Source organism: Nomascus leucogenys, chromosome 22a (assembly GCF_006542625.1).
Source record: "Nomascus leucogenys isolate Asia chromosome 22a, Asia_NLE_v1, whole genome shotgun sequence".
In the NCBI taxonomy this organism is placed as follows: Eukaryota; Metazoa; Chordata; class Mammalia; order Primates; family Hylobatidae; genus Nomascus; species Nomascus leucogenys.
In genome coordinates, this window is record NC_044402.1 from 4,130,353 (window position 1) to 4,146,790 (window position 16,438).

The window sequence follows — 16,438 nt, forward strand, 5'->3', positions numbered from 1 at the left end:
AATATAGCTAAAGTAAGAGGATATAGGCACATTAGCAAGAAAGCTCTTGGGAGAAGAAATCTTAACAGTTTTAATGAAAGATCAAAAGACCAAAAAAAAAAAAAAAAGGGCATATAGCATATACCTTCATAAAGCACCTACATTTCATCTTCATCTAAATGAATTTAGTCAAAAGGGTGACAGGGAAGAAATAAACATGTCAAATCCCAGCATGGCATAGTAAACCTCAGTTGTCTGCTATAAAGACAGGGAGGGACAGACAGGCACAAATGATCCTAACTATTGACATTTAAGAAACCTTTTGGATTTCTGCTTTTTGCTTTGGGGAGGGCAACAGATTTGCTGGAATAAACCACCTGCTGAAGAGGAGGGAGGTTCAGAATACACCAAATGATAGAAAAGAGAGAACGCAGGGCTAAAAAAAAGTCCACTGCAGATCACTGCCAGTTAACTGTGTTTCCCAGACAGAACTGAACTCATTCTAATTTGGCTCACAGGAAGAAGTCTGACACTGGCAAATAAACGTCATTTGTGATAAGACTGGGACCTCAATGATCCAGTTCTGGATAACTGACACTCTATTAACCCAATTATCTGCTACCCATGGATTCAAAAGGACCTATCGGCTCTGCCTGGGTCCACGCAGCTTCTGGACCCTTGGCCTTAGGTGCTCTAGTTCAACAATTAGTCACAAGGAAGAAAAGGCAAAGGAAAGTGGTGACTCTGCAAATCCTCTGAAGGCACTTCACGGTGTGAAGGAACAGCATCAACCTTGGTCAAGTAGATGCAATCTTCACTTGGCATTCCAGCTGTTCCTCAATGAGGCCAAAGCCAAGAAGCAAAGAAATTCACAAGTGGCTGATGCACAAGTGCGCGTGCACACACACACACACACACAGAATGTGAACGATAATAAAATACCAAAACTAGGTAAATTTTTTCAAATACCAACATTACTGGGGAAAGAGGCCAAGGGACTGTCAACAGAAATAGGGAGCTAGCCCAGGACGTCAGTAGCAGAGATGGTTTGAAGGAAAACAAGGTGACAGAAGAAAAAGAAACAACCACTGAGTCGCCTGGCAGCTTGCAATGGAAGTGGCGGTGGGGGGATGACCCTAAAACTAAAAGCAACATAGCAACACCATAGACCGCATAAGACCAACCTACACAGGAGGGTTGCTGGGTTTGAGGTGTGGGAAATGAACTTAAAAATACCAGATCCAGGATGGGCACGGTGGCTCAGGCCTGTAATTCCAGCACTTTCGGAGGCCAAGGCGGGCGGGTCACGAAGTCAGGAGTTCAAGACCAGCCTGACCAACATGGTGAAACCCCGTCTCTAATAAAAATACAAAAATTAGCCGGGTGTGGTCGCGGGCACCTGTAATCCCAGCTACTCAGGAGGCTGAGGCAGGAGAATTGCTTGAACTCGGGAGTCAGAGGTTGCAGCGAGCCAAGATCGCGCCACTGCACTCCAGCCTGGGCGACCGAGTGAGACTCTATTAAAAAAAAAAAAAAAATTAGCTGGGTGTGGTGGCATGTGCCTGTGGTCCCAGCTACTTGGAAGGCTGAGGTAAGAGGATCACTTGAGGCTGGGCAGCAAGGGGTAGCAGTGAGCAGAGATTGAGCCACTGCACTCCAGCCTGGGTGACAAAGTGAGACCCCGTCTCAAAATAATAAAAAATTTAAAAACCCCAAAAGACCTACAAACAAACTCCATAGGCAAGCACAATTTTCACAAAATCATTAATAGTTTTCCAAAGCAAAACAGTAAAAACCTAAACAACTAAAATTGAGGGTTATGAAAGACACCACAAAAAAAAAAACTCACATAGGGAAACATTTTAGAAGATTCTAGGCTTTATCACTCTCAGTTTTTCTACCTTAAGTTAAAAGCTGTGTATAAAATACAAAGTCAATATTTGATGACAGTTACCTCTGATTCTACTGTGTCTTGTCCTTCTTTTGAACTTTTTCCACTCTTCCCTGCTTTTGGTGATTCCTGGTAAACATCAAGCAAAGTCAATTAGTCTTCTCACTTTTTAGACAGGTAAACATCAGATAAGCCAAATGCAGTTTTAAAAGTGATTTATGCAACTACAGCTTCTGGTATTTTTAATTCATACCATTAGGAAATTCTGTATCATACCGTTTAGGATTCCAACAGTGCAATGCCCCTCCACCCCCCATTCAGATTCTTTTCGTTTTATCTGCATTTGAGGTTGAAAACTTCAAGCAGAAAAGATAAATCCAATTTTACACAGTGCTTCTGGCATTTTGAGATCCACATCACATCCCTTTCTTCCCTCCCACCCTAAACCCTGGGAGTGAGGATTTCTGGGGTGATAATGAAACGCTACAGAGCTCCACCTGAAGCAGAAACATACCTGCCCCCCCGAATGCAAACGCAGCACCCTTGCTCGCAGCCCTCACCGCCGCCGCCACCCAGGATAATAATAGTGTTTGAGAGCCCCAGAGCGTCCCTCCGGGGCGGCAGAGAATTCCTTACCAGCTTTCAGCGGAGTCCCTTCCCGCTCCCTTTCCCCCGTCCAGGGGTCCCTCCCCAGGCGTCTACAGACCCCATCCCTGAAGCTCCTTTCCAGGAGACTGCGAGGCTGCTAACCCCCTCGGCGGCCGCACCCGCCCGCCCCGGCCCACGGCGCGCTGTCGGGGACGGGCGCCCCTCCGACCCCCTCCCCGGGCCGCGCCCTCCCTCCACGCCCAGCCCCGGCCCATCACGAAGGTCCCAGCGGCCCGGGCCTGCGCCCCACGGCTCCGGCGCGATCCCCGAGCTCCCTGCCCCCACCGGGCATGGGGGCGAGAGAAGCCCGGGCTGCCTGGCCCGGCCGCCCTCGGGGACGCGAAGCCCGCGGCGTCAGGCGGGGAGCTGAGCCGGGGCCCGGGCGCAGGACCCCGGTGCCGTCGCGCCCTCCCCCGGCAGTCCCTCCCCGCTCCCTCCGTCCTGCGGCCGGGCCCGGACTCACTTTCTCCTTCTTGTTTTTATTCGGCATGGCTGGAGCGGGCCGCCGCCGCCGCCGCCCCTGCCGCCGCCTGCCCCCGCAGCAGCAGCGCCCCCGCCCCGGCCGTCGCGCCCCCGCGGCCGCCGCCGCCGCCGCCGCCCGGGGACTGAGTCTTTCGCTCGCTCTCGCTTCCCCTTTTCCAGGCTCCCACAGGCTGCGGCAGCCGCGGCGGCGGCGGCGGCGGCGGCAGCGGCGGCGGCGTCTCTCCGCCCCTCCCCCGGCCGGCCCGCCCCGCTCCGCCCCTCCCCACCCCCGGCCGGCAGCCCCGCCCCGCCCGCCCGCCGCTCGCCCCGCCCCCGCGCCCGGCCCCGCCCCGCTGCCCTCAACAGCGCCCTGCCATTGGTCGGCGCGCCCCCACGTGCCCTAACGCTCCCCGCTCCCCCCGCCTTCTCCGCGCGACCCGTTCACGCCCCCGCCCTCCGTCGCCAGTCGCCGCGAGCCGGCCTCAGGCAGGCCGCGGCCTCCTGGCGTGGGGCTGACCGCTGAGCAGCGCTGAGCCGAGTCAGGGAAGGGAGCATGTGGCTGCGACTGCGGTGACAGGGCCGTGGCCCGCTGTGGAGGCGCAAGACAGCGTGAGACGTAGGAAATGCACATTTGAAATGTATGGTAACAACTTCTGCAGCCGGCAAAACGCGAACCGTGGCCTCTTGGCCTTGCCCCCTCACCGCCGCGGCTCTCGCTGCAGTCAGGAGTGCCCGGCACGTTTTGCACTGAGGCGCACAGGGAGGCCCCGGAACCGAGCGAGCGGCAGTTTCGCGGGACACCGCTGTGCCCCGCCTCCCCTCCCTCCCCTTTCTCCCCTCCCCTCCCTCCCCTTTCTCCCCTCCCTCCCCTTTCTCCGCTCCCCTCCCCCCCTTCCTCCCCTCCCTTCTGTCCCCTCCCCTCGACCAGCCCGTCCCCTCCCCTCCTCTCCCCTCGACCAGCCCGTCCCCTCCCCTCCTCTCCCCTCGACCAGCCCGTCCCCTCCCCTCCCCTCCTCTCCCCTCGACCAGCCCGTCCCCTCCCCTTCTCTCCCCTCGACCAGCCCGTCCCCTCCCCTCCTCTCCCCTCGACCAGCCCTTCCACTCGACCAGCCCGCTCCCCTCGGCCAGCCCCTCCCCTCGACCGGCCCCTCCCCTCTACCGGCTCCTCCTCCTGACAGGCCCCTCCCCTTTACCGGCCCCTCCCCTCGGCCAGCCGCTCCCCTCACCAACTCAGCTTTCCGCAGCTCCTCCCGCGAGGTCCCATCTATCCGACAGCTCCGCCCCTCCCTGGTTGGTCCCGCCCTCCGCAGCTCTTGCGGCGAGGTCCCACCCACCCAATAGCCCCGCCCCTCCCCAGTCGGCCCCGCCCTCCGCAGCTCCTTCCGCGAGGTCACGCCCACTCGTGCAGCCCTTCTCCTCCGGCGTCGACCCCGCCCACCGAGGCCAGGCCTCAAAGACTTGGTGGCCGCTGCGCCAATAGGATTTTATTTTTATTCTTTAATTTGGCTTGATCATAAATGGTGAGGAAACCTCTGCGTGATGACTGGGAGTCACCTGATTTCTTTTAGCTTAATAGCTGTGAGGAGAGCGTGTCCAAGGGAAAAACATTAACTTTTCAATACAGTACTTCCGCAGTCCACCTCGTGCCCAAAACTATTGAAGACGCTAGTGACAGGCGTCCCAGATTGCAGAAATGCATTAGGTAGTAAGACTCTAGGAGCGTACGGATTTTTACGTGCGAGAGGCATTGGTGCTTCACCTGTGATGATGAAGGAGCTGCATCTTAACTGGCAGCTTAAAAATCATCAGGTTCTCTTAGCCCACGGGGTTTTGTTCTTGGAAGTTTCCAGGCAAAGCATATTCCATTATTCTCAGCAGTTCTGCAATGAGAAAGCTGAAAGACGGGGTAAGAAAAAAAAGATCGAAAGAGGAATGTTGTGGGAAAAGTAAGAAAGTAAGTTCTGTCTGCGGGTGTCTGAATGTCTGTGGGCTCTTAGACAAATATCTGTAGGTAAGCAGGACAGTCTCAAACAACTATTTGTGCGGAATAAATGGCTTTTTTATTAATAATTTAAATGGGTTAACGGTGTCTCCAAAACAATTTTGAGGATAGAGCGAGGCCCCTAGCTAATAACATTTTAAAAATAAACTATATGCTATGAATTTAATAAGCCCAGGATAGATCCATATCAAAAAGAAGTAGCTCTGAAACTATTGGTTTATGGCCATGAACTCTTAGGGAGGCTTAGAGGCTTCTCTGAGACAAGCTCGTGCCACCAAAATCCTTGTATCATAGCTCCTGATCCAGTGTTGCATACAATTCATTCATTCAACCCACCTTTGTTGGATAACTACTATGTGCAAAGCATGATGCCAGAAATTTCATGGTGAGCAAGGCACTACCCTTGTCCTCAAGCAGTTCGCATGCTTGCATGGAAACAGAAAAAACCAGCAATCAGAAGGACATGACATGTGACAAGTCTACAGGACTGGGGTGAGGGGGGTCAGGCTTGGAAGCGTGACAGAGCACTGCACAGGACGTTTTGTTATGGCCGGAGATGAGACTGAAGGAACAACGACGCTGAATTGAGACTTGTAGACCTTGCCAAGATTTTGTACTTCTTTTTGAATGCATTTCAGGGTCACTGACAGATACTGAAGTGGGAAGTGATGTACTCACATTTGCATTTTAGAAGACATCGGTGGCAGGAGTGTGGAGAAGGAGGTGAGGGTGGGAGTAAAAGCAGGAGGCAGAAAGAGCAATCAGCATCCAGCTATGGTTCAGGTGCCTGCCGGGGAGGCATCTCCACAGCAACAGGGGGAAGGATCGCCGACGCGACAGAGAGCCAGAATCGAGGATAAAAGGCGAATGCTCACGCTTGTAGTTTGGGCAACACAGTGAATGATGAGGAAGGGATGCAAGTGGAGGGCATGTTTGCAAGGGAACAAGATTCCAGTTTGGGACACGTTGCTGTGTCTGCAAAATGTAGGTAGAGGTGTCCAAGATGGCAACTGGAAATATAGCATAGAGGACTAGTTGCATGTCAGGTTAGAGGTTTCTCAGGTCAGTTTAGAGTTTGAGGGAAAGCATAGGGACAGGGTACCAGCAAAGCTGCCTAGTTACCATCCAGTGACCTTGAAACCATAGCAACCAGAGAAATCTGACTCAACACCATTACCTGTACAACTGCATGTGTACCTCACTGGCCATTGGACTGGCTTCATTTGCCCACATTAGGGAGGACCATCTTTAATGACAGTTAGTTACCGACTACTCGTAGAACACACTGGGTTTCATGCAGTGTCTTGGGTGCTGTGGTATTTACAGGAACACTAAAGATAGTTACAGCTCCTGCTCCCAAAAGAAGGGATTCAGGACAGGCTATTGAGATCGGATATAAAGCCATTATGTGGGTGTGCATGTGTGTGCACACACACTTGTGTGTGTGTGGCTGAGGGTTACCTCTTCCAGGATGGCCCCACATTCCATGTTCATGAAGGCACTGCTGGCATCACACAAAACTCCTTTTCTTCCAACCCCCGCTCTTGTGGGACACTTTTTTGAGATGGTCCCTGATATAGTTAGGATATTTATCCCCACCCAAATCCATGTTGAAATGTAATCACTGATGTGGGAGGCGTGCCTGCTGGGAAGTGTTTGGATCATGGAGGCAGATGCCTCATGAATGGCTTGGGACATCCCCTTGGTGATAAGTGAGCTCTTGCTTGGAGTTCACATGAGATTTAGTTGTTTAAAAGTATGTGGCACCTCACCACACCTTGAGCCTGCTTTCACCATGTGAAGTGCCTGCTCTCCCTTTGCCTTCCACCATGAGTGAAAACTCCCTGAGGCTTCACCAGAAGCTGAGCAGATGCCAGCACCATGCTTCCTGTACAGCCTGCAGAACCATGAGCCAATTAAACCTCTTTTCTTTATAAATTACCCAATCTCAGGTATTTGTATATAGTGATGCAAGAATGGACTAATACAGTCTCTAAAAACCCAAACATACTTTTTCCGTGTCTGTCTTCTCTGTACGTTGGATTGCTTAATTTGTGCCCCTGAGGTCTCTGGAGGATCAGAGAGGTTCCCAGAGGACTGAGGTGTTTGACCTCACTGCAGCCACCAGCTGCAGCCCCACACTGTTCACTGCTTCACTCTGGATGACATAAGTGGCACATATGAGCAGGGCAGAGAGAAGATGGCCCTTGACTGAGAATCAGCCCTGCACCCTTCCCTGCGTCTGCCCTCAGAAGCCCTTCCTGCGTCTTCTCTGTAAAGATGCCTGCAGCACAGTTGGCCCTGCCTGCTCCTCTGAGGCTGGTGTGGAGCTGCCCTGCCTGCCAGGCTGCAGCTTTGGTCACCCTGCCCAGAATGCCTTCTCTCTTGGCTCTCACAGACCCCGGCCTGTGGGCTTAGGTTTCTTCATGTCCTTCCTAGGCCTTCTGGGCATCCAGGCAGTCTTGCATACTTGGATTTTCAGCCGAGCTTCCTAGGGTCAGTGGTCATGTCTCAGGCATTCTGTGTTACTCAGTGCCTAGCGTTTGAAGAAACTAATTCTAGCTGGGTGTGGTGGCTCACGCCTATAATCCTAGCACTTTGGGAGGCCAAGGTGGGAGGATTGCTTGAGCCATCACTGCAGATGGAGGCTGCACTGAGCCGTGATCATGCTGCTGAACTCCAGCCTGGGTGACAGAGCGAGACACTGTTGCATCTCAGACTTGTTTCTGACTTTATGCCATCTTTCTTTAACTGCTCTCTTTCTCCAGCTTTGTGGTGTGCTTATGGGCCCTCCTCTGTCTGTGTCACTTAGCTCCCCCAGGCGCTCAGCCCCTCCTCCTCACCTCTCCTGGCCCAGGGCTACCTGGATTGGGTAGGGACTTCTTTTCAGGCAACCCTGAGGCCTCCCTGAAAACTAGATGTTCATCACATCTACTCCTCCCAACTTTCCTCACTTCCTTTCCATGAAAATGTCATGACACACGCATTTCATACTGAATTTGTATCTATTTATTCATGCACCAGACTCCTTCCACTACAAATTTGCCTGCAGAGTTGGAGTAGAGAGTATGTTAAGTCAGATTACATTTGAATTAATTATCCATATATCAAGAGTGCGGATCACACTCTAGGCACGTATCAAGCACTCAGTAAGTTTAACAAGTGGACCATGATTTGAAGTGAGGTGCCATTCGGTTCTGAGGAGTCCAAGAAAATACCCAAAAGTTAGTACTTTCAGGCCCAAGGGCACCCAGAGAGCCTATTAGACTAAGCCAGGCATCTTATTTGGCCCCTGTAGAGCTTTGAAAAATGCCATGAGCCAGTTAGTCCCCAACAGCTGAGAAGAATGCCACGGGTGCCTGGAGTACTTTCCCAATGAGATCCGAAAGGTAGAAAGAAATCTGTGAGAGTTTCCAGAACTGAAAATGTCATAGATTATTCTAAAAACTGTGAAAGTTCAAAATAATTCTAAAAATATCTTAATAAAATTTTGTATCCACGTATTGAAGAAAAATGGAAAACAACACAAAATAATTCATTTTCATATAAATGGAGTGAAATACAATCCCTTTCTTTTTTCCTCCCAAATCCCTAAGTCCAGTGGAGGAGATAAGACGGGACAGAAATAACTTAACCCAAGGTGGTGGGAGAAGCACACCGTAAGAGCATTAGCCAGCAGGATTAGGGGCTTTCAGAGAGAGGAGATGTATTCAATAGAGCAGCAGAGAGCTTGCTGGAAGGGAGGGTGTGGATAATCAGCTGCAGCATGTTCAAGTGCTGACTTTTAGTTCTTGTCCTAAGTTTGGGGTGATTGGTTTTAACAGGCTGGAACAGATGAGCCAGTTAGAAGTGTTTAATTGGAAATAAATGAATGAAAGGTCCATGCACAGAGGCATGCAAGGGTCACACCAGGGACAAGGGAGTGGGAAGCAGGCAGGGGGCTGTGGCTATGGGAACTGTCCTTGTTCCCAGGCCTCACTGGTCAGGGGGAGGCAGAGGTCATGCCAGAGCCTGGTGTAGCCAACTCATTGTCATAGTCCCCGTCGGTGTGCAGGGAGGGAGGCCAGGACAGGTGAAGACACACCCCACCCTCTCGCTTCTCCCCTCCTCTCTCTCACCAGTGGCTCCCATTTTGCTGACCCACTTGAGCCAGAGGGCCAGGAAGCCCAGCAAGCCCAGCGAGGCATCCCTTGATGTCCTGCTCTAGGGAGGAGAAGGGTGAGGAGTGGTTGTCAAGTGGGCCTTAGGTGGAGAATAACTTGGTGTCATGGTGGAATGGGAGATCTGGAATTAGAAGACTTGGGTTTGTGCAGACTCTGTGTGAGTCTCAAAACCTTTAACCTAATGGTTCTGAAACAGTGGTGATTCTGCCCCCCAAGGGACATTGGGGATGTCTGGAGACATTTTTGGTTGTCACAACTGGGTGGGTGGGGAAGGCTACTGGCATCTAGTGGGTAGAAGCCAGGGATGCCGCTATACATCCAACAATGCACAGGAAAGCCACACACAACAGAATCCTCTGGCCCAAAAGATAATAGTGCCGAGGTGGAGAAGCCTGGTCTAAACTCACGAAAAGCGGATATGACACAACCTGCCCTGCCCTCTCTGCTGGTTACCAAGAGCATCACAGAAGACAGTGGGCATGAAAGCCAGAACTGTACCACAGACTTCATTTAAGGAGAATTTCTTGATCTGGATGGAACTCCACAGTTTGCTGAATGCACTTCATTGCCTCTCCCCCCACACCCTGCCATTGTCGTCTTTCCTGCCCTTTGTGTGGAGAAAGAGACAACCTCCACTGCATCTTCAAAAGAGAGCAGTGCCCTGCTCCAGTGAGCAGGATTCTCTTCCAGGTCACTACTCCATCCTGGGAGACCTGAAGAGATTGCCTTTCTGCATGAACTGGCATCCAACTTATAACAGAGAACTAATGAGACTGCCTTTAATTTTGTAAAATTATGACAAAATACAGCATAAAATTTACCATGTTAACATTTTTAAGTGTACAGTTCTAAGACATTAAGTACATTCACATTAAGTGCAAACATCACCACCATCCACCTACAGAACTTTCATCTTCCCACACTGATATCTGTTCCAACCGAACTGCTCCTCATTGCCCCTCTCCAGCCCCTGGAAACCACCACTCTACTTTCTGTCTCAATGACTGACTACTCCAGGTGCCTCAAATGTGGAATTATGCAGTATTTGTCCTTTTGCGATTGGCTTATTTCACTTAGCGTAATATCCTCAAGGTTCATCCATGTTGTAGCATGTGTCAGAATTTCCTTCCTTTTTAAGGCTGATATTCTACTGTATGAATATTCATTTATTGTATTGTTTATTCATTTATCTGTAGGTGGACACTTTGGATGCTTCCCCCTCTTGGCTATAGTGAACAATGCTGCTATTGTAGCAGGATTTAATCCTCAGACACCGGATTAAAGAAGGAAGAGGTTTATTTGGCTGGGAGCATCGGCAGACTTGCATCTTAAGAGCCGAGCTCCCTGAAAAAGAAATTCCTGGGCTTTTTAAGGGCTTACAACTCTAAGGAGTCCACGTGAAAGGGTCGTAATAGATCGAGCAAGTGTGGGCAGTGTGACTGGGGGCTACATGCATCAGCTAACAGAACCAAAAGTTTTACGGTGCTTTCTCATACAATGTCTGGAATTTACAGATAACACAGTAGTTTTGGTCAGGGCTTAATATTATTATTATTATTTTAACCACCAGGGCCAGGTGGTAGCGCCAAGGTCATCTAGCTATTTGTCTTACTTCTGTTTCTTTCCAACTTTTTGCTTTCTCCTTTTTCTCCTGTCTTATAAACTAGGGAAACAGTGACGGGGGGTGTGGAAAAGAAGGGAAGGTCAGCAGAAGTAGTGGTCTCATTCCATACTATTAACATGGGTGTGCAAATATCTCTTTGAGACCCTGCTTTCAATTCTTTTGGGTATATAACCCTGGATTAGTTTATTCTCACACTGCTCTAAAGAACTACCGGAGACTGGGTAATTTATAAAGAAAATATATTTAATTGACTCACAGTTCTGCAGGCTGTACAGAAGGCATGGCTGTGGCGGGGGGGCTCACAAAACTTACAATCATGGCAGAAAGGTGAAGGGGAAGCACGCATGTCTTCGCATGGTGGCAGGAGAGAGAGAGAGAAGGGGGAGGTGCTACACACTTTTAAACAACCAGATCTCATGAGCACTCACTATCACAAGAACAACAAGGGGGAAATACAACCACATGAGTCAATCACCTCCCACCAGGCCCCTCCTCCAACACGTGGGGATTACAGTTTTATATGAGATTTGGGTAGAGACACAGAGCCAAACCGTATCATACCCAGAAGTGGAATTCTTGGATCATATGGTAATTCTATTTTTAATTTTTTGAGGAGCCTCCATATTATTTTCCATAGAGCCTGCACCATTTTATATTGCTACCAACCATATACAAGTTTCCACTTTCTCCACATCCTCACCAACACTTGTTATGTTTTGTTTTTTCAATAGTAGCCATCCGAATAGGTGTGAGATGATATCTCATTATGGTTTTGATTTGTATTTCCATAATGATTAGTGATGTTGAGCATCTTTTCATATGCTTTTTGGCCACTTGTACATCCTCTTTGGAGGAATGTCTATTCAAGTCCTTTGCCTATTTTAAAATTGGGTTATTTGTTTTTTCTTCCTGCTATTGTTGTATTGTAGTAATTCTTTATATATTCTGGATATTAATCCCTTATCAGATACATGATCTACAAATATTTTCTCTCCTATTCTGTAGGTTGCCTTTCACTCTGTTAATTATATCCTTTGATTCACAGAAATTTTAAATTTTGATGTAGTCCAATTTATCTATTTTTACTTTTGTTACCTGTGCTTTTGGTGTCAAATCCAAGAAATCATTGCCAAATCCAATGTCATGAGGCTTTTCCCCTATGTTTTCTTCTAAGAGTTTTACAGTTTTAGCTCCCATATTTAGGTCTTTGGTTCATTTTGAGTTGATTTTTGTGTATGGTATAGGGTAAGGGTCCAACTTCGTTCTTTTGCATTGCATATCCAATTTTCATAGCACCATTTGTTGAAGAGACTGTCCTTTCCCCATTGATTGGTCTTGGCACCTTTTTCAAAAATCATTTGACATTTTATTTCTGGGCTCTCTATTCTATTACATTGGTCTATATATCTGTCTTTATCCCAGTACCACACTGTTTTGATTTCTATAGTATGTTTTGAAATCAGGAATTGTGAGTCCTCCAACTTTGGTCTTTTCCAAGACTGTTGTGGCTATTCAGTGTCCCTTTAGATTCCATATGAATTTTAAGATGGAGTTTTCCTCTGCAACAACTGCCATTAGGATTTTGGTATGAATGTCATTAAATCTGTAGGTCACATTGGGTAGCATGAACACCTTAACTATTAAGCCTTCCAAATTCATAAACACAGGATGTATTTCCATTTAGTTGTCTTTAATTTTTTTCAACAACATTTTGTAGTTTCCAGTGTACAAGTCTTTTGCCTCCTTGGTTAAGTTTATTCCTGATAATTTTATTCTTTTTATGCTATTGTAAATGGAACTGTTTTCTTAATTTGCCTTTTGGATTCTTCATTTTTAGTGTAAGAAACACAACTGATTTTGTGGGTTGATTTGGTATCCTGCAACTTTGCTGAACTCATTGATTAGTTCTAACAGGATTTGTTTTATGTGTTTGTGTGTGTGTGTATCTCTGTGTGTGTGTGTGTAATCTTATCATCTGCAAATGGAAACAATTTTACTTCTTCCTTTCCAATTTGGATGCCTTCAATTCTTTTTCTTGTTTAATTGTTCTGTGTAGGACTTCCAGTGCTATGTTGAATAAAAGTGGCAAAATGAACATCTTTACCTCATTTCTAATCTTCGAGGAAAAACTTTCAGTCTTTCACCATTGAGTATGGTGTTAGTTGTTGGCTGTTTATATACAACCCTCATTATATTGAGGTGGTTTCCTTCTAATCCTAGTTTATTGGGTGTTTTTTTTATCATGAAAGTATGTTGAATTTTAGCAAATGCCTTTTGTGCATCAATTGAGATAATCATGGGGTTGTTTTCCTTCGTTCTGTTAAGGTAGTGTGTTACAGTGATTGATTTTTGTATGTTGAACCATTCTTGCATTCCAAGAATAAATCCCATTTGGTCATGGGGTATAATCCTTTTAATGTGCCATTGAATTCTGTTTGCTAGTATTTTATTGAGGCTTGTTGCACTGATATTCATCAGAGATATTGGTCTGTAGTTTTCTTTCCTTATAATGTCTTTGTCTGACTTTAGTATCATGCTAGCTTCATAGAATGAGCTATGAAGTGTTCCCTCCTCTTCAATTTTGTGGAAGAGTTTGAGGAGGGTTGGTGTAAATTCCTTAAATGTTTGGTAGAATTCACCAATGATGCCATCTAAGCCTGAGTTTTTCATTGTTGTGAGGCTTTTGATTACTGATTCAATGAGGCTGCCTTCTTAGAATGAATGTTATAAATTTCTTTTTTTTTTTTTTTTTTTTTTTTGAGACGGAGTCTTGCTCTTTCACCCAGGCTGGAGTGCAGTGGCGCGATCTCGGCTCACTGCAAGCTCCGCCTCCCGGGTTCACGCCATTCTCCTGCCTCAGCCTCTCCGAGTAGCTGGGACTACAGGCGCCCGCCACCACGCCCGGCTAATTTTTTGTATTTTTAGTAGAGACGGGGTTTCACCGTGGTCTCGATCTCCTGACCTTGTGATCCACCCGCCTCGGCCTCCCAAAGTGCTGGGATTACAAGCGTTAGCCACCGCGCCCGGCCGAATGAATGTTATAAATTTCATGGCCAAACAAATTTCCTTTTTGAGGAATAGTTCTTTACTTTGGAAGGTGATGTACCTTTTATAACTATGTGCTTTTCTCAGATTTTTAGAGTATCTTTTTGAAATAATAAGTTTTGATGACTTTATTGCCCTAGTTTGTTGCTATTACTTCACTTCATTGCCAGTTTGCTTTCTTTTTCTTCTTTTTTTAGACAGAGTCTCGCTCTGGCGCCCAGGCTGGATTGCAGTGGCATGATCTCGGCTCACTATAGCCTCTGCCTCCCGGGTTTAAGTGATTCTCTTGCCTCAGTCTCCTGAGTAGCTGGAATTACAGCTGGAATTACAGGCGTGCACCATTACACCTGGCTAATTTTTGTATTTTTAGTAGAGATGGGGTTTTGCCATGTTGGCCAGGCTGGTCTTGAACTCCTGGGCTCAAGCAATCCACCTGCCTCGGCCTCCCAAAGTGCTAGGATTACAGGCATGAGCCCTGTGTTCGGTGCTGCTGTCTTCTTTTTTTTTTTTTTTTGAGACGGAGTCTTGCTCTGTCACCTAGGCTGGAGTGCAGTGGCGCAGTCTCGGCTCACTGCAAGCTCCACCTCCCAGGTTCACGTCATTCTCCTGCCTCAGCCTCTCCGAGTAGCTGGGACTGACTACAGGCGCCCGCCACCATGCCCGGCTAATTTTTTGTATTTTTAGTAGAGATGGGGTTTCACTGTGGTCTCAATCTCCTGACCTCGTGATCCGCCCGCCTCGGCCTCCCAAAGTGCTGGGATTACAAGCGTGAGCCACCGCGCCTGGCCAACTGCTGCTGTCTTCTTAAACAGAAGTAAACCCAGATATTAGTCTCTACCTTATGCAACTTGACACACATTACTCTTGGCTCTTGTAGATATCAAATCCACACTTGAAGATGAAAATTTCCTACAATTTCAGGTATGTAACAGCATGTGCTACGGGCTTGTAAATGAGTTCTAACTCACAGTAAATTAGCTTATGACTAACAACAGATGGGTCCAGTCCCAGAATCTACATTCTAATGGGGGAAGACAAACTGTAAATTTGTAAACAGTTGAGAAAGATCATTTCAGACAGTGATATGCTATGAAAACAGAAACAAGTGGGTAATGGTTTGGCCTATGCTGTCTATTACGCTAGCCACTTGCCACATAGACATTTACTTTTAAATTAGTGAAAATGAGAGATTCCATTCCAAGATGGCTGAATAGGGACAGCTCTGGTCTGCAGCTCCCAGTGTGATCGACGCAGAAGATGGTGGTTTCTACATTTCCAACTGAGGTACCTGGTTCATGTCATTGGGACTGGTTGGACAGTGGGTGCAGCCCATGGAGGGTGAGCTGAAGCAGGGTGGGGCATCACCTCACTGGGTAAGCACAAGGGGTCAGGGGATTTCCCTTTCCTAGCCAAAGGAAGCCGTGACAGACTGTACCTGGAAAATTGGGACACTCCCACCCAAATACTGCACTTTTCCAATGGTCTTAGCAAACGGCACACCAGGAGGTTATATCCCATGCCTGGCTTGGTGGGTCCCAAGCCCACGGAGCCTTGCTCACTGCTAGCACAGCAGTCTGAGATTGACCTGTGAGGCAGCAGCCTGGTAGTGGGAGGGGTGTCTGCCATTGCTGAGGCTTGAGTAGGTAAAGTAGGTAAACAAAGCTTCCCTTGAGTAGGGAAGCTCAAACTGGGAGGAGCCCACCACAGCTCTGCAAGTCCTGCTGCCTCTGTAGACCCCACCTCTAGGGGCAGGGCATAGCTGAACAAAAGGCAGCAGAAACTTCTGCAGACTTAAACATCTCTGTCTGACAGCTCTCAAGAGAGCAGTGGTTCTCCCAGCATGGTGTTTGAGCTCTGAGAATGGACAGACTGCCTCCTCAAGTGGGTCCCTGACCCCCGTGTAGCCTAACTGGGAGACACCTCCCAGTAGGGGCCGACTGACACCTCATACAGGAGGTTGCCCCTCTGGGACGAAGCTTCCAGAGGAAGGATCAGGTAGCAATATTTGCTGTTCTGCAATATTTGCTGTTCTGCAGCCTATGCTGGTGATACCCAGGCAAACAGAGTCTGGAGTGGACCTCCAGCAAACTCCAATAGACTGCAGCTGAGGGACCTGACTCTTAGAAGGAAAACTAACAAATAGAAAGGAATAGCATCAACATCAACAAAAAGGACATCCACACCAAAACCCCAAAACCAGCATCAAAGACCAAAGGTAGATAAAACCACAAAGATGGGGAGAAACCAGAGCAGAAAAGCTGAAAATTCTAAAAACCAGAGCACCTCTTCTCCTTCAAAAGATCACAGCTCCTCACCAGCAATGGAACAAAGCTGGACAGAGAATGACTTTGACGAGCTGACAGAAGTAGGCTTCAGAAGGTCTGTAATAACAAACTTCTCCAAGCTAAAGGAGGATGTTTGAATCCATTTTAAGGAAGCTAAAAACCTTGGAAAAAGATTAGATGAATGGCTAACTAGAATAAGCAGTGTAGAGAAGACCTTAAATAACCTGATGGAGCTGAAAACCATGGCATGAGAACTACGTGACACATACCTAAGCTTCAATAGCTGATTAGATCAAGTGGAAGAAAGGGTATCAGTGATTGAAGATCAAATTAATGAAA

The 16,438-nt window shown here is 48.0% G+C and overlaps 1 protein-coding gene across 5 annotated transcripts in view; it reads right to left on the minus strand.

The window, feature by feature from the left end:
- PPP2R5C (protein phosphatase 2 regulatory subunit B'gamma) overlaps positions 1 to 4,352 on the minus strand; it is a 174,199-nt gene extending 169,847 nt beyond the window's left edge. For 2 of the 5 annotated variants that reach the window (XM_030804159.1, XM_030804158.1), the window contains exons 1-2: positions 2,982 to 3,184; positions 1,934 to 1,999 (exon numbers count right to left, since the gene is read on the minus strand). In XM_030804159.1, the coding sequence (XP_030660019.1) occupies positions 1,934 to 1,999; positions 2,982 to 3,008 (93 nt within the window). In that variant the 5' untranslated portion in view covers positions 3,009 to 3,184. Of the gene's footprint in view, positions 1 to 1,933; positions 2,000 to 2,981; positions 3,185 to 4,206 lie in introns of those variants that run through there. The other 3 variants (XM_030804161.1, XM_012498148.2, XM_030804160.1) reach the window with 3 other exon arrangements.
- Positions 4,353 to 16,438: the final 12,086 nt, after the last annotated feature.